Consider the following 22976-nt stretch of genomic DNA (forward strand, 5'->3'; position numbering starts at 1 on the left):
ACAGAAAGAACACGGACACTTGATCGAAAAAGAAGAAGAGAATGGAACGTACATTGTGTATACGACTTCTAGGCAGTGGAGAACTAGTGGGAACTGCGCTCATACTGGAAGCACAATCGGACTGACTATCGAGGAAGTTTCTGTAATCGTCTCCAAAATCCAACAATCTTCGAGCTGTTTCTACATCTGGCGCTTCGCTGTATGGCTCGCTCATATACTTCTCCTAGCAAAAACAGAGATCAACAAATAATATTAGCAAATTATTCATAGCCGTAACAATTGAACAGAATACTTAATCAACCGTAAAAGAAAGCAATTTTAGCAATTTAGTAACGTACTAATATAGCAGTGAACACTAAACTACAGGTATTTATACAGAATAAAAATTGTTTGCATTAATTGCAAGAAAGAGTCACATAGAAATTGCTTTCTTCTAGCAATGCACTAGTCGCAGTCTAATATAATTGGTACTAGACTGCAGAAATCTATACAAAATAAAAATTGTTTGCATTAATTGCAAGAAAGAGTCACATAGAAATTGCTTTCTTCTAACAATACACTAGTGGTAGTCTAATACAGTTAACACTAAGCTGCAGAAATTTATACAAAATAAAAATTGCTTGCATCAATTACACAAAAGAAGAGTCACATAGACCCTTTCTCTTTTTAATGATTTTAACAAGTTCAGACTAATACATTAATATTCTTTTACAGCACAAGACACCTTCAATATTAAAAATTGATATTCTCTTTGAAATAAAGTGACTAATTTTGATATAACAGACATCTATTGAAAAATGAAATCCCTGACAAAAATGAAAAGTTGTTGCACAGTGCTGTCTATGTTCTAACGACGTTGAGTACCAAGCAGCCTGCACGAGTACTCGGCGGATCAGCTATTACAGCCGAGAAAACTTTCTCATAAGCCGGCGTTCAGAAGAGTTTCCTCGCATAGGATGCGAGAGACAGTACAGAATCTTTACCTGATAATTATCCCAAGCTTGCTCGGAGAACGAGTTGTTCCCTAGACTGTTCATCTCGACGTCGCTGTCGACGTTCAGTTGATGATTAGGCAGACCCTTATTGCTGAGAACGGTGTCGAGCAGGTTATCGTCGTACTGGAAGCAGCCGCGTGTGCAATTACGTTGCTCCTCGCCCTCGGTTTCGGACGTGGAAGCCACCGAAGTACAGCAGGGTAACCTGAACGGCGGCGTGGGGTCACTGACTATCATCCTCTCGGCAGAGAGTTGCTGGTGAGCGGTGCACCCCGAAAACGATCCTGATTTCACCAGCATCGTCAAACGACCGTGGCAATCTCTCGAGATCGTACGCATCGACCGACTTCCGCTCATCTTCCGGGCTGAGCGTTGCTGGTTCGACGAGCTACCGTCGCTTCCGGCCGAATTGTTCACGTTCACGCCCTCCGAACTCGACTCGCTTTTGCGACCCTGCGTTGGCAGAAAATACACGTAAACCACCTAAGTCAACGGCAACCAAACACTTCTGATAGTCAACTTGTTTAATAAACTATGAGATTGTGGCGTCACATATGTGTGGCAGCTGAATGAAACTTCTACAGTTTGGTAAAAAATAGCGAAACTAGCGAACAACTACCACATTGTATGTCCCTCTTTAATCGTTCTCTACAGTTTTCTATATTTTTGTTGAAAATATACAATCTCATACGTGGCCAATCACTTTCTGTAGTTTCCTATCAGGAAAACGTGGGAGAACCGTCACGTCTACACGACAAGCATGATAGAGTAACCTTATAAACATAGACTAGTGACTGGACTCAGCGAAAATGACTTTTCGATTAATACTGCGTAAATCAAACTTTTCTTCAGTCATATCCACTTTCCAACTAGATCTGGACACTTTCCGAACTTTGATAGTCTGTTATACTTAACAATTTGACTGTTTGAGATTTATTAAAAAGCTTTGCAATGACAATTGTGTTATATTTTATTGAGTAGCACTATGTATAAAAATTTATGAAGACATTTTTTCCGGTAAGGAATCCCAAAGAACAGTACAGAAGGCATTAGTAGGGATGCTCCGCGATGGAAATCCGACCCAGCTTATATGTAAGTTCAATCAATACAACAGCCTTTTTAAGGCACAGATTTGAAGACCATCAGCATGATGGGGTGGATAGCTATTACGACTATTGACATAGCTCGGATTTCTTCTATTTGAACACCGGCCATAGAATACGTCTGAAAACTAGCTTGATCGACAATTTATGTTGCTGTGTGTAGAAGGTAGAAATCTCATTCTCATCAGTTTCCATATAAAATTTACTAGAATTAATATGTCGATAGACCTGAACCGTATCTAACATGAACTCTGCTTACATTTCTTAGAGTGACTGATTAGGGTAGACGATTTTTCGGAATTTATCTTTATTTTTTATTGGATATCCTGATGGTCCCAAGATATATTTTCAGGATTATTTTGTGTCTCAATTCCCAAATATTCACAATATTTAGCCTCCAATAACTTTATATGGATTAGATATGGCTTTAAATGGATTAGACTGCGTATTGTTATGCAAAATAAAAATTGTCTGCATTAACAGCAAGACACAGTAGCTACATAGACATGTATTTCACTTTCCAATAATTTTACTCAGCTGGAAGTGATACAGCAAGATTTTTAGAATCCTTAAATGTTTTTACAGTATTGTATTCCTTCAAATCTTTTTTGTCGTGATCTAGTTGTGATAATAAATAAAGACTGAGGATTGTTAGGCAAAATAAAAATGGTCTGCATTAACAGCAAGACACAGTAGCTACATAGACATGTATTTCTCTTTCCAATAATTTTACTCAGCTGGAAGTGATACAGCAAGATTTTTAGATTCCTTAAATGTTTTCACAGTTTTGTATTTCATCAAATCATTTTTGTCATGATTTAGTAATGATAATGAATAAAACTCTATTTGTATAAGCAGGTCAGGTATTTTAGTTTATACAAAAATGGCAAAATGTTGAATATGCTTTAACCTAATTCGCTGTTCCATTGGACAGCGAAAAGGTTAAACGCGAGAACATGGTTCTTACCAGAGTCTTCTTGCGCAGCCTGCTCTTCTTCCGACGCAACGAGCTGTTTCGAACCACACGGCCGTCATGGCAAATGATCGATTCCTCCAGCAGTGTGGATGTTGAGTTATTGAATGATTTGCGTGATCCCCTATAATCAGAAATACAAGACCGAAAGGGTCAAGAGAAGGCTAAAGCTAGTGTTTCAGAGAAAGCAGGGATTTGCGGTATGTAATACGGTTTCGATCGCGTGCATCAATAAAATCAAACAGGTAGATTTGAGGTAGATTCAATATAAGGATATCGATGGTTGTCACCGAGTTTTACTTAGCAGGAAATTGAACCTTTCTTTCTTCTCCGAAGCGAATGAAAACTAAATATTGCGTGCAATTATCTCAACAAAGTAATCATTATGTTCAATTTTTAATTTCGCAAACTACGAGCAGCACTTTCTAAACGTATTCTATAAGTCTTTCAACAAATAATATATTAATTAGTCGTTTCATGTATACATATAGAATACGCCGTACTGTTACTGATAATTATAAAAAAAATTTATTTATTTTCTTGCATTTTGAAACAATGAAGACACGTGTAGTTCAAATTATGTGTTAAAATCTTGTTGAAATTACTATAATATGATCGGTTTTATAGAACATTTGTACAAAAATAATACATTCGTGAAATAAATATCATAGTTAGCATTAATATGCAATACGTAGTATAATAGGGTCAAATACCGCTTAAGACTGCCGAGTAGCAAGTGGAGCACACGTCGAAACCTACTAAGAAACTTGTCTTCCGAGACGCCAGACACATTCATCATCATTTTGAAACTTGAATCGTCTTAATCTGCTTAATAGTTCTAGAGTAACACGCGTCTCCTCTGATCTATTCTTTCTTATCGTTATGTATTAAAGCAAAGATTTAATTTAGTAATATTGATGAGATGTAATATTTTTAACACTCGTCTATTAACGATCTATGTACATGGAGTTTGTTCAATAAATTCTCTTTTTTGAACATACATTACGCGATCAAGACCGCTAAAACTCTGAATAAATACAATCTCGACATTTTTATAAACCAATGTATAAACTAATCACTTTTAATATTCCGCAGATCTAATGTTAAATATCCAAATTTGAAATCGCTCGAACAACTCGAAGATCTCACTGAATTATTTCAAACTTCCTTGAGAGTCCACGACTGCAAAAAACCTATTACAGTATTATCTCTGTAACTGTAAAAAATCCAATTCCACCACTGAGGGGCATCCACCTTGGAACCAGTCGACGACCGAGGCAGAGAGGGATTGAGTACTCGTCGGTGAGACTCAACACTAATGCAAGCGAAACAAAAGATTGCAACATGATGGGTTTTTTGCAACAGGATTGCAAAATGATACCAAACACGAAACAGTTACGATGATAATTGTGTGATAAGCGATTCAAGTTTCAGGTGTGAAAGAGAAGCTTGTGTTTTTCAATAGCTATACCTTCTCTACATTCGGCACACTACAAAGAATGTTGCAACTCTGTTGCTCGGCAACCCCGATGATACGACAGTTATGGAAATAGTAATGTAGCCTCACAATTGTAAGTCTGCAGAAGAAATACAATTTAATGTACTCACGTGGCATCTAGGGACACGGATTTGGTCGGTGGTGTGGTAATCAGCTGATGCAGCGCGGTTTCGGAGATTGAGAACTGCGAGATGGACTCGTTGGTTTGGTTCAAACTGGAGGTGTTGCCGATCTGCGAGATGCAAGAGACGCTCCACGGCCTGGGGCCGTTCGTCTTTTGTTTGGACCGCATCACTACCTTCGGCGTGCTGGAGTCCAGCATCGGATGAGACTCGTTCACCGGCGTCTTGTCCGGGTCGTCGAAGTTCTCTTGCGACACCGACTGCGTCGTGTAACCGAGAGCACGCTCGAAACGCCGATAAGTAGCCACGCTACTCTGCAGATCCTCCGACGAGACCGACTGCCTCTCCCCGTCGGACTCCTCCGTCGTGTACTCGCCGCTGGCATCGCAGCTATCCAACGGCTGTAATTCACGCTGATTACAATTGTTGCGAAACCTTATAATTCCCCCTAGCCCTCGTTACAAATGGCGCGCGTGATCGTGCGCCGACGACTCGGAACTTAAACGTTCCGCATTACACCATTACCGCGTCCCGGTCTTCACTTTTGCAACGCTGGTAGCCGCTCGGTTTATTGCATTCTCTGCCTTCGATTTTATCGAGCATTCGCCACGCGTGCCTAAACGTTGCCTTCGCGTCTCTTAGAATACGTTTTATATTGGAGTTACGATGAAAGCTGCGAGCAATTTCTTTCTTTAATGTGTTTATAGTGATACTACTTCAGTCTTTCAACTTATTTAGGCTTGGATTAACTCGATCAGAATTTAATGAAGGTTTCAATATATAATACATACGATTATTGGTTGTGATAGTAAGGAAGATTTTAAACGGTATCTACTAAATAGAAGTGTTATTTATCTCTTTCAAATAGAAATTAAATTTGATGTGTCTGTTAACATTAAAGTCAATATAGACTTTCTTGTTACTAGGAAACTTTTAAGACGATACGGTTTTACTCATTGTAGTTGTACAGAATATAATACGGCAAAGGGTTAAGGATGTTCGAAAACCATCAGAAGAATACAAAACAAATTCTTTTTTAATAAACTGCAATGGATAAGGTCCCGCAAAGATAAATGATTCTGAAGGATGAGACGCTTCGCTTATTTATCACAGCCCCAACATAAATGTACCCTTGGATTTCATAAAAACGATAAAGAGAAGCATTTAATATGTCGCGTGACCAGTTAGAAAAGATAAACGTCTCACTAGATTTATGCAATTTAGTAATCGTTGACAGCCGAACGAGGGAGCGATGCAAAAGACTATTGGCACCGGATTATAATTAACGTGTGTGTGCTTCGACCCATGTTAAAATTCTTATGTGAGTATTCTACATTTTGTCATTAAACCCTTTTAGGACGAACGTCCAGATATTGACATCATGAGCATGCATCTGATTTCTAAAGTAATGAAAGTTATTGATGACCTTGAAACATACAATAGTGTTTCGAAGAATATATTGCTAGTAATCTAAAAAATCCTCGTCCACAAAGGGTTAAAATATATATATGCACATGCGCAAAAATTCACACTTTTTGTTTCTAGATATTATAGAAGATTTGATTTTTTTCTACTTTTATTGGAAGAATTATTTGTTTAAGCTGTGACCCTGTTAGATAAAACAGAATTTCTTGATTCAATGTGTAAAGTAAAACTAGGTGAACTATTATCCTAGAAACTGAAGTGATTATCAATGGTGACAAATGTTATGGCTTCCATCATTGCGTGAGGAACGAAAATCATAGTATACCTCACCGTATTATTAGTCTGGCGTTAGTAGAAGTTCTCACGTCTCCTAGTAGTAAGATAACTCGCTCGTTTTCACACTGCACGCGATGAATGAAAGCGAAACATGCATGTTACCCAAACGAAACATTACTTCTGTTTCTAAGTGAATTAACATTTCACCTGTGTTTACTGTTACAGATTTCTGGTTGGTATTTACTACTTCAATAAATGATCAGCAAAACATTTCACGGTATCATTTTTTAGCAATTTGTATTCAGTAAGAGATTATTTTTATAATTGTTGTTTTCGAAAGTTGCAGGATTTTTAAATGATTCATTCCATTTTGTTTAGAATAGAGTACCAAAAGAATACTTGAGACTTCAAGAAATGTATAGTATTTAAATCATAGTGAAACTAATGGAACAGAAGGCTAAGTCATTTTTCTTTGCCACATAATTTCTTGCATTATAACTAGACAGCGGATTCTATGCATTTATGACAAAAATGAGTAGGTGTAACTTAAAACAGTGAAAACATTAGAAGAATTTAGAACTACATACTGTAATATTGTCTTCAACCTACTAAACATATTAAGAAAGAAAATAAATGTCTATTTCACTTCAGCTTGTTGAAAATCAGGTAGAAAATTTTTATTTTGCATAAAGATCCACTGTCTAATTATACCGCACCATTTCTTTCACCATTATATTTTCATTGTCAAGAAATTCAAATCCATTGCAATTTTCACAGTTTGTTCTCTTATTTAAAGCATTCTTTTCGCCAAGCTACAATATGACGTTTAATATTTCACATATTAGCTTTTTAAGTTTGAAAAAGACCCGACAAAGCCGTAAATTTTTTACGGTTGCGATTAACTCATCGGATATAAGCGAAATAAATATCTGTCTACACGGCATCAGAATAAATCATCCCAACATATCTTACAACTTATCAAACTGCCAGATAGCCGCTGCAACATACGCCTTCAACAGCGTCTACAAGATAATCTACAACATTATTTATTCCTAACAGTAAAATAGCGATGCCGAATGACGTTGCTCGCAGCTGAACGTATGTTACACGTTATCCTCGCAAGATTTCAGTCGAAACAAAAAGCGTTTACATATACGTTGAAAAGGATGAGTTGCCGGAACCGGGATGGACGGATGACCTTCTTCGATCCATCGGAAGATTGGAATATACCAAAGTTCAACCACCCATTTCGATTCCACCTATCCCCGAAGCACAATAGCCCGAGTAATTATGACCCACCTGCAAAGTGGACAAACGTCCTTCGTGGCTGCGTATAGAGTTCAGCTTCAACCACTCCTTGATCCGTGCGTACTTCGCGCGATGATTGTTCGTTATACCCTTGTCGTCGAGAATGAGCGGGGGGAACGTCTTGGTAACGCCGGCCCGTCTCTCATCCCCGACCAATTTCTCGACCTCCTTAATGAGCCTCTGGATGCGCGTCTTGTCGTTTCGCGTCTCGTCGTCGCTGTCCTTCTCGCGCTGGGACGACGCGTCGGTTTCGTTTGAAGTCTCGTCGACGCACTCCATCGCGACCTCTTTGACGGGCTTCACGGTCGTTTTCGCGGTTTCTTCGCTGTGTTCCGTGTTCTTCGGTGTCTCGCCGAAGTCCAGACGCACTAACACGTTCGTTTCACGGTGCTCCGAGACGTTGCCCGCGGTCGCCGACGTCGTGTACGTCCACTCCTCCTCGGACGAGTCCTCCGCGACGATCGCCGGCTCCTCGTTCTGCTCCGAGTCGGTGTCCAAGTGACGGAAGTAGAAGGTCGCGCAGTTCTTCGACTTCCTGTCGGTTCTGATAAAAGATTACGGGTCAGCGATGCTCCACATTCGAGCGCGGCTACACACGACGATCATAATTCGGTTGCGAATCTTTATACAGGGTATACCTAACTTGAACATTCTGTATGAAGGAGGTCTAGCAGAGGTGTGCGAAGACTCGAAAATGTCGGGACCCGATGGTCAGGACGGGTCGGGTTCTCAAATATATCGGAATTCCCGAAAATAATCCCGAAAATTGTCGAGAACCTGTCCCGATCCCGAATTTTCGGGTACTCGCAAACCTCTACTGTCTAGTAGAAAGGTGTATGTTACGTGAATATAATAGATCTGTTAACAGAATATAATTATTTTCCAATTGTTCATTGAACTGAGGCAATTAGTACAGAAAATGAAGTTTTGTTTTATCTCGAACTCAAGATGCTTTCCAATAAAAAGGAAAACTTAGATAAAGATTCACAATGTCTAAGTCTACCAAATGAATTTATAATAAAGGTATACAAGGAATCAGTAGAAACGGTATAACCTCGATGTAAGCTACAAAAGTTTAATAAATTATATAATTAGAGAAAAGATTAGTCGATTGAGAAGAAAAATCAATTTTCAAGTTTGAGAAAGTCTCAAGTATGACATTATTAATTTTGTCCTCCTTAAATTTCGTCAGCCAGTTTCGAATTTCTCCTTCGAAATAGAAACATTATTTGTTAATTCAGATAAGTGATCAATTACAGTACTCGCGGTTACAGACAAGATTTGACAAAAGATAAGAGAGGTTACTCATTTAGAATTTTCTCTTCATTTCTCTCGAACTAAATGGGTTAACTTCAACCAATCTTGAAGTCGCTGCTGACCGCTTTAGCATCTACAGACCGGAATCATATCAGATCAGGAGACTTATCTAAGCAGGTACATGTTCTGAGAGTACAAGCAGACGAGGGCGAAACAACTAGTCTGAGTAGGTTATGAAAACATGTTTGAATATCAAGATTTCTTGAAGAATCTTGACATCAGATGTGCCATAAATCCAGTTTCAGGAACTGATGTGGACAGCGACAGACATACATGTGGGCAGAAAGCTGGACGCTTATGCAGCGCGTGGCATGCTTTAAATTAAATCATTTAATTGAAGAGAAATGATGGAGCAATTCCAGAGGAACCGTCTCGGCTTTTACTTTAAGCCTTAAGCAGCTGTATTGTTTGTTCTCAATTTCTGTGAATGATTAATTCTGCCAATAAATTAAAACGTTTCGCAGCTCGTGGACCGTCTACTATATATAACCCAGAAATATGTTCTGTTCGGTTAGTAACAATTTCTAGTCTGAACAAAATACGTTCTAATACATGTAAAAATGAGCTTATTTTGCTATTTTTACGTGTTTTCTTTTTAAAAATTTAGGTAGAGTTAATAACCGAATATAGATCTTTATTCTTTCTTCTTAATGTTCAGATGTATCGATTAATTTTATTCATTATTTGTGTAATATGATGAAAGTATTTCGTTAAAATTGCCGGACTTGTAAAGTGTACTGCCGTAGAAAAAGTTTGGAAAACGCTGCTTTATGGTTTTATTGTACGACGATCTGCGGCGGTGGAAAGAAAGTGACACGAAAAGGCCCGGGCACAGAAAGTGTTACAATAAAAGTATAAACGAGGTGGCTTGTAAATGTAGTAAGTCTAGAGAAAGCATAAATGTGATCGAATAATTGAAAGAAACAGTATCGCACCATGTTCAAAAGGGGCCGTCAAAAATGTACTCATTCGAACACATAAAGAAAGCTAATTATTATGCATCGCGGACCTGCTACAAAGATATCGAGGTCGCGAAAAAGAATCGTTTCAAATTTGCCACATTGTGCCACTGGGCTGCTGTTTGGATTGATACTTGTAATTTTACATGAAATTACAAACTGATCGCCCAGCATATAATTTCGCAGCTATCGTTATTTCAAAAATATCGATGATCAGACTTTTAAAAATGCCGGGCTTATTTCAAGCAAACAATGCAGACAAATGATCCAGAGACATTTGTTAAACGATCCAATTCACCTTCAAAAACAAGAAATCCATGAAGCACAGTTTTTTAAACATACGGCCAAGTCTTGATCTAAGTCGGATCTTCGGGTCCGTGTTCCTACATAGATCGTGCAGGTCAATTGAACCACTAAATACAGTTCAAACGATATCGTGTTTAGTGTCTTTTTAATAAGAGAAATTGCACAAATAAGTTGATAAAAGTCCCACAAAAAAATTATGAAAAATAAAACAGTTTAGCAATTGGATTAGTAGTGGTTCACACCGATATACCCGACCCTGTATCGGATTACGGCATGTTTACACTGCTCGGCGATCAAGGCAGATTCTTGCTATGCCTCCCCCCCCCCCCCCAGTAGAGAGAGTAGGTGAACTGGACTAGGATCATACAGCTCCGTCCAGTTTAGATCAAGACTTTACTGTATTACCTGGAAGAAGGTACACAAAACGAGTTTGCACGATGCACCCACACACATATAAAAGATACTACATCCGATATACCTATCTAGGGAAGAGAAAAAAACGAAACTGGCCAGCAATGATTTTCCCTCCAATACGTCAACACATTTTAGAGATAAGGACGTTGATAAGGCGGCTTACGTGTTGAAAGAGGCGACCTCCTCAGTCTTTCTACGACGTTTCACTGGTTCGTTGCTGGCAAGACAGCCATTCGATTGTTCCACGGTCCTGGGATTGCCGTCGATTTGATCGCAACTTTCCGCGATTGCCGTCGAATCTGTCATCGGTACGGTATCGGGTGTTGGTGGCATGACGTCCTCTTCGTCCTCGCTAACCGCGTCTTCCTCTATGTCACCTTCTTCCCCCTGATCACCCAAAGTGGATGCGATTCGTTCAACAGGTCCTCGGTAGTTCTCCACGTCGTCGGACCTCGTGTCTAGCGCACACAGCTGACATAATTCATCCTGAAACCACAAAAACACACCGTGAAGATAACATCTTCTTTTACCATCGCCCAGCGAGCAGCAAAAATCGCTTAGCCTCCATTCAACGTCTTCGCCGAAAGGTCGTAATTGAAACGTCCACCACGGCACACTTCACCGGAATTATTAATTGAAAACTATTTACCGGCACGTGCAAGATCGACTGTATCGAATATTATTTTTAGCGGATCGTATCGGATCCACCTGATATCGAGGCAAAACATCGTCGTGTACGTCTACATCTCTCAATCGCGACTAACTGCCGCGGCCGGTCGACCGATCATCGCGATAATTTTCCACGATAAGAAGTTAATTATCGGTCGACCCGCTAACTGGAGCGCTAACGCAAAACACTGGATTGATTCTATTGAAATATGGATGATCGGAATGTGCCTCGCCGGCAAACATGCTCAACCTTGACCAAAAAGACCCATTAACTACGCCGATATCATTTTTCTACCCTTTCTTGCGCGCCGAGGAACCCTTGCTTCACGGCTTTCACAACAGCGTCTAGCAGACCCTACTTCGCGTTAATAATTTTCTGTAAGAAATAGAAACTCTGCGTTCACTTTGAGCGTGCGTTTACTGCGAAGCGAAGGTTACGCATTGATGGCTGCAGAATATTTGATTTTGGTTCGGGAAAAATACAATTGTTTATGTTTATCGAAATCTTTGAGAAGCTTCATATCATTCTAATCTTATTCTCATCCGGCATTTCTGGGTTCAAATTTTAAAATGAGACCGGTTTTATCGTTGTACCATTTTCTTAACGAGACGATCACAGTTTAAATATCGACAAAAATGTAACGTTCAAGTACTTTTTGGATTCACATATTTCACGGAATAAAACGACTCGACAGTGTCGAGGTAATGGATGAAAATAATGAAACGCAATAACTTTCCGTCTCGCAGGCGTGTAACTGGTTTTCCGCGGGTCGGAAATAAAAATGTTCGAAAAAGATATCGTTTCTGCCGGCACGCCGAGATACGTGCATACATACTTATGTGCACGGGTTGATGCAACGCAGGCACGTTCCTTAACATCACGTACGTGTAATTACGCGTCAATTTCAATTTTTATTTTATTTCGCCCAGCGAATATTTCAGAAGGTAAAAGGCCCCGCACGCCGCGTGTATACTTTCTCCAGGCTCGAGTTCTCATTCCGCTTGAGCAGAGCAATGCGCGCATCGGCGAGAAAGATTTTTCGAGCTTCCCCCGATAAAAAAGGAAGAACAGAAAAAAGCAACGAGGGAGTACCGTTTCTTCGTGCCATTCACGTCGCTGCTCTCGACACTCGTGGCACGATAACGACTGAAACGACGTCCAATCGATTTTCTTCGCACAAAGGTGAAATTTCATGGCGGGAGAAGGGCCTGCATGTCGATACAATGTTCTTCGATTTACACACAACATTATTATCGTCGCCTTGATAATAATTTGATCATCGTATCTTCGTCTTTTACCACTTTCTTATCCCCCGGCTCTTTTTTTCTCGTTTCGCCCGTGGAATTTCGTAGCCCGCTAACCGGTGAAACTAAAGTGTGGTCTGTATACTATGTCATCTTACAATAACTTTCCATTTTCTTATTTGTACAAGAAATTACGGTTTATGCCCCACATAACAGGGTTTTCAAATTACTGCAAAATAATTTACGCACTTGAAAGGGGGTAAAAAAATGATCATACAATTCGTTGTAGCTTCATATGACGCAAATAATATTCCTAATGTCAATAATAAATACCAAGAAATTGTCATAGTTTTAACTTTTTAATTGGGAATGACGAGTTAATTCGTCATTCATGTGTGTTACCATCATTGTCTTTTGAATTCAGTAAATAATTTTTTCACTTTGTGTTATAATATCCGTATTAGTATAAACTATATCGGTATTTATGTTGAACGTGGCAAAATTTGTATTATGTACAAGCGTGGGAAAATATTTTCACATCAATAGATAGCTAATTGGCTACACGAAATTAACCGGGATTTACTACCTGATAATTCGGAAAGAATGTTAAATCAAAGATAATAAAATCAAGATAGATATTGGAAGAGAATAATCATGATTCATAAATATATTATTCCTAAAAATAAATGTCAGAAATAAACGGTTATATAAGCTCAGAGATTCAGTCTTCCTAGGATTAACGTGTCATAAATAATTAATGAAAACTACACTGAGATCGCGTGCAGTGCACCAGAAATTTTTTTCGCTTTAATTACAACGACGTCCGTAATTAACGAAGCCAACTGTTGGAATATGGGTGTATTCAATAAACCATACTCGATTAAAATATGAAATACATAATTTATTCTAAGTAATATATTTCTGAAGGCACGTTGTGAGGCATGTCTTTACTGTTGGACAAACTCGACACGAGCGAAACAAGCGAGAGTTGAGGGACCCGTGACGCGGACAGCATAGATACAATGTATCATTTGTATAGGGGCTCGAAAGTCAAGTGATCGAATGTGCCTACTAAGTAACAGTAGATTATTTTCGTCAATTTGTTTCTTAAATAAATTCCAACACCAATCGTCAATTGAATTTTGAAGGGGCACACAGTTACCGAAATTGAAAAAGAAAAATAATTTCGGCAGTGTATCTTACTAAACATCTACTACATATGCCTATAGCGTGGCAAGTAAAGCTGTTTCAAAGATCAAATCAGTAGGTACAGGAAGACTAATTAAAATACAGTAAATTAGGTTTTAAAATGCAGATTACATCTGACTGCTAAAAATTCTAGAAACATGCTTCTAATGCACACGCATGATCACTGTAGATACCTCAGCAGAGAAACTTAAGTACATAAATCTCGACTCTAATGTACGTGGGCATTTCCATAGATCACTATTAAATGTTGTTGCTGCCAAGGGTAATTGAAACGTGGATTTCCAGAAACGACGAATTAAAATGGCACGCCCGTAAATCAATTTCATGGTGTAACAAAGAGACGGAACGAAAGGAAGGCCGTTTAAGTTCCAGTCGACGCGCTTTAATAATATTACCATTGCTCGCGAACGATAGATCATTCGCGCAGGTAACATGTGACGAATAACGCTATACAATCCGCGATAATCGTACTAAACGGCCTACTAGATATAAGTCAATGGTCGCCACGTTGGTCTAATGAACATGTGAACTGTAGCGTAGACGGAATTTCATTTTCTTGCGAGATAGTGACTTCAAATATACGTGGGAGATTGCTTTAAATAATGTTTTTATATCAAAAAATAAGTATGGTGTAGAGATTTCACAAATAAGAAAACACAATTGATCTTTTGTACTACCCTGCAATAAAAACAAACGAATTTAATCATTTCTATAAGACGAAAATATTTTAATAATCTTCCTAAATTCTTTTAACGTCTTCACAGTTTTATATTTCACTTAATCATTCTTGCCGTAAATGCATAAAATCCGCAGTCTATTTATAAAGAAAATTAACAGGGATCTTCAACCGAGTATTCCAAAGATGACTATGAAAGTCAACAAAGAACTGGATTGCATATACATACGCAGAGAACGTATGAAGAGTGCATAGATCTGAAGACTATCATGACAAGATAACTAGGAAAAGCCATACACATTAACGCGGTCAATAGAAATACGAGTGTTCAATTTGCAAATGATTATGTATTCAATGAAAGTGAGTGGTGAGATACTGTTATTTTCGCGGATGAAAGTAATTTTAGCATTTATGACGGTGAAGGAAGGGTGAGAGTGTGGCGGAGAAGAAAGGAAAAACCTAATCCCAAACATTGGAAACGAATCAGTGATGTTGTGGAGATTGTATCCACATTTGGTGTTGGTGAATTCATACATACAAAACGAAATGGAAAACAAAAATAAAAATTCAAATACATTATGGCAGGGGTTCTCAAACTTCTAAAATTTTGTACATAAACAAGAATCACAAAATATATGTACCACCATAAAAGCATTTCTCGATTAAAAATCAATATATCTCGAATAAAACATTTATAAACAAATAATGAACAAATTATTTTGTGTAAAAATTTAACTTAATTAATTGAATAATTAATTACATCTTTAATTGAACTTTAATTACTTCAAATATACAGAAAAAAGATTGATTTGTTCAATCATGTTTATTTCCTCCCATCGTAAACTTTCTTTAAAGGCAGATTAATTCCGCTTTATTTTATGTACTAATTAGTAATAAAAGATTTAATTCCTCGTCGAAGATTAATTACAAAGGGTTAATAAAGACATTTCGAAGCTATATTCCCCGAATCCTTTCACATTTATGGAATTTAACCAAGCCACGGTTGAGTTCGGTTTTCCTCGGACACCCTGTATGTATTAACCTAAGGGCCACTAACATAAGCAAGAAACCTGAAGTTTCCTCTGAAGTCGGTAAGGCGAACCGAAACACCGGTTCTACGAAAGTGTACGATATATTCGAGGCGCACAGGTCTGGACGATCACTTTTGTTCCTGGAAAGAAACAATGGCCACTAATAAGGATCAAGCCCCGTTCCCATATCCAGGTATGTACTCGTTCGCGAGCCCGAATCCGCACGGTTAGCCGATTTTGCGGATGATCTACATCCTGAGGAATGACTTTTGGATCTTGAACGATGCTACGAAGATAAATATGTACGAATGGAATACACAGACATTGTACTAATGACTTTTGTATATGCGGATGATGTGACTTGTTTATCTCCACATGTATTAAGGGGTTCTCCCGTGAGCGATCGATTGCGCTACAAAGAAACACGATCCGAGCTCGGATATCGGTGTGGCAATACTAATGCAATGATGAAACTTTCTTAATTTTAGTTATTTCGTTAAGATTCCTTTACCAACGGATTCGTGAAATTTTTCTGATTAAAACGAGACCAAACACACATCACCATGGTTGTCACGTCATCCGAAGGAATACTGTATTCCTCGGGGGTATGGAGTCTCAGAAAGCGTAGAGGTACATACATACTACATATTGTATACATACTTTCTTTGAGGAGTGCCAAACATAGAAAAGGACAGCGCGTAAACGACAAAGAGGGACTGAGCGTCGAAGCAACCGGCACAGTTCAAAAGGCTGCGTATCGATTACAATGTCAAAGCAAATAGGAAAGTTTTCTATTTTTCATTCAAAACATTTATTTTCCCCTTCAAAATGAAAGCTAACCTTGCTTTGTATACTCATAATTAATTACAGTAGAATCTTCTACAGTGCAATCAATGTTTAAAAATATTGTATATTAACTATTAGGTTTAGAACATTCGTACGCATAATGTGATACTCTATCGATTCACGATACAAAAGGTAGGTCATTCCATTTATAAAAACAATATTGTCCGTAAGATTTCGGAAAGTATGAACTTGAGATGACCTTTGCCTCTTCAAATACGATAACTTCCAAAATTGAACTGGCAGTGTTAGGTGGGGCACCCTATATACAATCTTTTTAAACATTTTATGTTATTATTACATAATACATTAATGTATACCTCAATAATAAAATAATAGATTGCTAGAAAAAAGAATCACACATAGACTGAAATGCTTAATGGGAGCTCTCTACAATTTAATGAATTACCGTTTTGAATTGTCCGTACCCCTTTCTAAATAGAACTGCTGGATATTTGTTTTCTTTTCTTCGCAGATAAATTGGCTCATTCTATCATTTATAGTCGAAAGCTAATTATTTGGCAAGATATCTACTATTTTACTTACACTTTTATGTATCATTCCATGATAATAAGAACGCTAATTATACGTTCGCGAGGCAACCACAGTTACTTTAATTCAGATCTTGAAAGCATAGAGTCATTCCAACGAAAATTGAAATAAAAGTTTCGTTTATTACTGTCTAAATGATTAGCTGGGAGAACATTGGTATCAAGAAACAGAATTACATTCTTGAACTCTTGAATTCTAATTCTTTTTTTTTTCTTTCTAAAATACACTTGTTTCACTCGTTCAACTCGCGACGAAGGAAAAACGACATTAATCGTGGGATGCGTTGACAGCGAAACCCATTTTTCAGCTATGAAACAGAAAGTGCACGGGAGAAAGTGAAGTTATGAAGAATTTAACGCGAGCGACTTTCTTACACCTAAATATTAAAATCGAGCGTGCAAAGGATAAAAACACGAATAAATTTAAATAAATTGGAGGACGCGGTCATTAAATTAAATCAACTTATCAACGTTTATACGATCATTTACCAGTTTTCTAGTTTTCGGTTTACACCGCAAAAACCCGAGTCATAAAATCGGCGTGAGACGATCCCGAACTCGATGGGACGATCAGATTCGAATACGATCATCAAAACTTTAAAAGAGAAAGAACAGTTTAAAACGGTCTGAAGAATCGTGTTTTACTGTATCGAAGACTAGCATCGTCTCGATTAAGATGAAAAAAGGCACCGATCAAGCAACGAACCAGCAGTAATGCGATCGGGTATACCGAATTTTGATCGATCGATCGATCGCGTACACGTGGACGCAACGCGTGCACCAAGTATGCGCGACACTTCCTGCGAGCTCAAAACGAAACAATAGGGACAGCTAATAAGGATCAACTTCCACTGGCAGTTGTCCATCTTTGTGATCAGGTGATTGCATAGTCTTCTTAACTTAACGGTAATTACACGTTTTCTTGATTCTTTAATTTCACTAGCTTTTGAATAGTTGGGACAATTTGTGGACTATTTAACACTAACGTATTATGATCAAATGAACGGTTCTTTGTTTTAAAATTATGGAAGTTAAAAGAACATTCTTATGGGAAATGATGGAATAAATTCCAGTACCGATGCATGTATCATAATTACATTCCGGATTTTATGCATTTATTTTATTAGAAGTAATAACAATTGCTAATTCTTCTGAATTTAGTAAACATTGAAGAAAAGAAATCAATTTTTATATGTTGATCCAATCTACGGCAATCAATGTATAGAATTTTTATTTTGCATAAATATCCGCAGGCTAATCATTATTTATTAATTATTAATAATTTCAGAAAATGTTTTTGTATACACGATATATTATGAAGCGACATTTGCAAATATCTGCAAAAACAGTGATTTTATTTAAACATGGAAAACCCATTTTATTTGAATTTGAAACTTTAAACGAATAAAATTGATATATTTTAAATATTAGAGAGAGAGAGAGAGATAATTAGAGATTTTATCTATACGTTTCGCACTAAACATCACAAATATTTCGACGCAGAAACTTTTCACGAACTCTGGATTTAACACAGTCCTAATCAAATTCCACACAGTTATCCCAATTAACAAGTTTTCTACATTTTCAAGAACGCTCTCTCAACAATTCAGATATTTGAAGAAAAAATTCACTCGACTTCGCGCTGTGCGCCAGTCACTAACAACGTCACGGCTTTTCTTCAAAAATGTTTAACATATAAGATATAATTAAATATCACTAAATATTTATCTTCAAATTGATAGAACCGATGAGATTTTCCACGCGCATACCTAATTCTGTTTATTTTCGAATGTCACTTTTAAATTGTATCCTCGTAGCTTATTGTTTTGTTGACATTGGTGGTTAGAAGCGTCGCGTTAAACGAAAAACAAATTCAAAATGATGGTCGTAAGAACTCGGTCGTCAAAACTACGTCTGTCCACATACAATGTACTAAATACCTATCTCACGAATCCTGCCACATTTGAACATCACAAAGGAAGCCAGAAAATCTCGAACCAACACATTGCTGACAGGAGACGCGAATTGTAGTCTTCCATTTGAACCATTAACACTAAACCTACCGAGCCTTAAATGTAACTAGCACATGTTCGTTATAAAAATGAAAAGATTAGATTTATTTAGACTTTGTGTGGCTCCTATTGTAATACGGGCTGTATAAAAGATATTTATACAATCATTTTGATTATTTCAATAATTGATGGTGGTAGGTTCAGTGTTAAGTACAAGGGTGGTGTAAGTGAATATTCATCTGTTTGGTTTAACACCACAATTACGGGTTTAATCATCAATAAAATTAGAATAATTGCAATATAATTTTAGATCAACGTAACATCCTTCGATATTATTGTGTTTTATAGGATTTTCACTTAATTCCTCATTATCCAATGATTATTTCACTTGCACCATTTTGAGATTAAACGACTCATTTGTCGTCATTATTTATTTTATGTGTACCATCAACAACGTGTTGACAAATCTGCACCAGGATTCAAACAAATTCGATCGCGGCAGAAGCAAACACCGGATGCACGAACCCAAACATCCACAAATTCCAAAGGAACAGCATAAATCCTAAGAGGTTCTTCTGATCAGTGATCATGTTGGCCGTTGCGGAGAGCACAAGTACACCATTGTTCGACGAGAAGAGCGTTTTGGAACCGTTGCGATACCGGTTTCGCGTCACAACACTGGAGGCACGAGAGGAGACAAAGAAAAGTGATTTCTGTCACCGGAATTATACGCACCTCGAAGTAAGATCCTTCGCCGATGGATCGATTCTCGGAAGACGCGTCGGTGTCGGATAGATCCCCTCTGGCTGCGGCTGAATCGTCCGAGTGCTTCGACGATCTCGTGGATCTCGTGGATCTCGTGGCTCTGTGGCGTTTCGAGCGTTCAGAGCGCGTCGAGCGGGCCGACTGACCCGGGGATTCCCTTCCAGAACCCCGCGAGTGTCTGCGGCTGAGTCGAGGCTGCTTCGTGACTGGCTCCTCGTCGCTGTCGCTACTGCACCGGTAAGGCACTACGTTCTGAAACACACCAAATCGCCGAATCACTTTATCTGATAATCCTTTCCACGCCAGTCGGTTAGCGGCGTAGACTGCCGACGTCAAATAGGTAAATCGGGTTCGCCACGCCAAGGCACGCCACGCCATGCCATGACATGCTGCGATCATGGTTCGCTGGTCTAGCTACAGCGAGGAGCATAAATAAGATCCAACCAAATCTTCAAAAATCATTACCTGTGTATTTATCAACCTCTTGAACTATAACATCGAGTCAGACTACCGATGAAGATTTCGAACAGACTTTACTATATATGTATATTAATAGTATGTATCCTTTAAACTGAAATATAGTATTATAATTTGTTGATGTCGATATGGGGCGATTGAAGAATATATTGGCATACAATGAATATAAATTTTCTCGTTCATCTAAGAAATTATGAACAACCACTAACTTCTAATCACCGTAAAAGTAAAATAAATAAGTGCAATCGTAGTCCCATAGATCTCAATAATTTTATTAGGTTGTTTCATATGAAATGTCTGATAATTAACAGTTTTTCAAACAAATTAATGCACTAGGATTTCAATGGACATATCTATGGCTGCCATGAAATACAACAACAGAAACTGCAAAACTGTACTAACAGAAGTATAATATTTCCGACCTAAGTACATATTTCGAAGTGAATCGATTTAGTTACGAATCGATGTTCGAAACAAGGGGAGGCACGGGAGAATTCAAGATTAAAAGTGGACGATCAGGAAACTGATCGTCATAAATGATGATTGATGAATACTTAAATTATTGATATAAATATATCAGTCTAATTTAAAAGTTTATATACTGTATCTCATCATGCGATATTAGTGGTATCACGATAGTGCTATAAAAGTTATACACTTAAAATTGAGTTACTTTTTTAATTTAATGAACAACTTGATTTTGTAAATCGGTTCTAAAGTGCTATAGGAATGAAAGCATTGCTTTTTTAGATTTACATAATAGAACTCCGCGATATAGCAATATGCCATGTAGAATACATATGGATATAAAAATAGTATTTCGATACATATTTTTAAATACCATGCGTAATAAAACAAATAGGTATGCAATATTGGTAAATTCGAACGTAAATTATCAAATAATATTACTACTGTGTTTACATTTTATTATGGCAGGCGTGAGGTATGATATTGGTAAATTAGAACGTAAATTATCTAACAATATTACTGCTGTGTTCGTATTTTATTACGGCAGGTGTGAGAGTTACTACTCTCTACGACCAAGTTAATAACCTCCCGTGTCTTTATAGTTCATATATTTCATTTAATCTTAATATTATACCAGCAATATAACCCTCAAATTTTGTCTGTGCCAGACAATTCTAGTTTTAAATTTAGAATGAAGCTATGCGCAACACGTTGTTACAATTTATCGAAATTCGAGGCCAAGATTTTCGCCGGCAGAAATGAAAACAGAACGTAAATTTTCAGCGGCTGGAAACTCGAAAAGAAGGAGGAAGCAGAGATTCTGCGCGATATCGTAGAAAGAAAGGAAGGAAGGTTCCGGCTGGACCGATGCCAAAGTAAAATTAGTTGAATCAAGAATAAGAATGGAGGCGGCTAAAAATCTGGATGTACGTGTTTGCTTGACTAATTCTCCCTGCGGCTTGTAACTACGTCTTTCTAACTCGCGAAGCAACGGCGAGGCACTGAACGTACCTATTGCTGTCATTAAAGTGAATTTATTGTTCGACCTGCTTTAATTCCTACTTCTCGGAACAGCAAATTGATTTACCTTTCGGCTCTTTCCGTTTGAATAAGCAAACTTAGTACCGACTTATTTCCATGTGGAAGTTAGTAACGCTTTGTAATGATATTGCAAACATCTTTACAGGCATTCTTTCTGAATAAACGAATAGTGAACCATGAAGGATAGACAAAGCACAACTCTCACTGAAGGATTCATTATCGAAACATCCACAAAGTGTTTTAAGTTGTGATCAGATTATGGATTTTTTATGCAAATTAAAAATTGTCTACATCGGTTTTAAAGAGACTTTTATAATGTCGCTACGTATAATAATAATAATAATAATAATCTGGTGCCCTACCCTGTATATAAAGTACAGTTCGCTGAAACAATGGGTGTTCAAAAAGTATTCGTACATCTTTTAAAAACGAATATACAATCTTTTCAAAATTGGACCCAAGAGTTAGAGTTTCTTTTGAGACGTTAGAAGGATTAGTTTACTAGCTAATTTGTAACTATTTTTTAAAAATTGTTATTAGTCGCAATTGTAAAAGTCACGATTTTCAAATTCTTTATTTGTGCCTGCAATGACAATTTAGAAGGTGTCTTTATTACGTCTAAGTAAGTTATGTACATGTATTCGTACAAAGTTGCATCAAAATCGAAGGTTGTTATGAAATATAATTGACTGAATATAGCAAAAATGGTAAGAATCTACGATTTCAATGAATCGCAAACCCTAAAGTCAAAGATTTTTACATCTTGCAATGCCCATAGCTTTTTTATGCGTCAACCGATTTCAATTCATTATTAGACAGCAGATTTTATGCATTTATGACAAAAATGAGTAAGTGTAATATAAAACAGTAAAAAAAATGAGAAGAATTTAAACAAATATTGTTTTATTATTTTCAATCTATTAGACGTATTAAGAAAGAAAATAATTTTCAATTTTCCAATTTTATTTTGCATAAAGATCTGCCGTCTATTCCTTACATTTCTTAAAGTATAATTCAATATTGTACGTCATTGTTTATGAAACATTCGTGTTATACTATATTCTGCCATCAGTTCAGTGCTTGTTCGTTACTCTTCTCGGTCCATGAAAGTCGGATGTTCATTGATAATTGCATTTTGCATGTTGTAAAGGTAAATGCCCGAGGATTCTCAGTCTGGTTATATCAATCTTTTGTGTGTCGGTAATTAAATCGGAAGTAAAAGCGGGCATCGCGGAAAAGCAGGTCGAGTCAATTTCCGCGGGAGAGCTGGAGGATTGAAGACAATCGCAAGTG

The 22976-nt window shown here is 37.6% G+C and overlaps 1 protein-coding gene across 5 annotated transcripts in view; it reads right to left on the bottom strand.

Moving 5' to 3' along the window:
* Positions 1–22976, bottom strand: part of LOC143207934 (klarsicht protein) — a 229439-nt gene that overhangs the window by 79670 nt on the left and 126793 nt on the right. For all 5 annotated transcript variants that reach the window (XM_076421862.1, XM_076421860.1, XM_076421859.1 and 2 more), the window contains 7 exons: positions 19668–19949; positions 10860–11182; positions 7692–8244; positions 4680–5092; positions 3066–3195; positions 984–1448; positions 53–223 (listed from right to left, as the gene is read on the bottom strand). In XM_076421862.1, the coding sequence (XP_076277977.1) occupies positions 53–223; positions 984–1448; positions 3066–3195; positions 4680–5092; positions 7692–8244; positions 10860–11182; positions 19668–19949 (2337 nt within the window). The remainder of the gene's footprint in view (positions 1–52; positions 224–983; positions 1449–3065; positions 3196–4679; positions 5093–7691; positions 8245–10859; positions 11183–19667; positions 19950–22976) is intronic.

Source organism: Lasioglossum baleicum, chromosome 4 (genome assembly GCF_051020765.1).
Source record: "Lasioglossum baleicum chromosome 4, iyLasBale1, whole genome shotgun sequence".
In the NCBI taxonomy this organism is placed as follows: Eukaryota; Metazoa; Arthropoda; class Insecta; order Hymenoptera; family Halictidae; genus Lasioglossum; species Lasioglossum baleicum.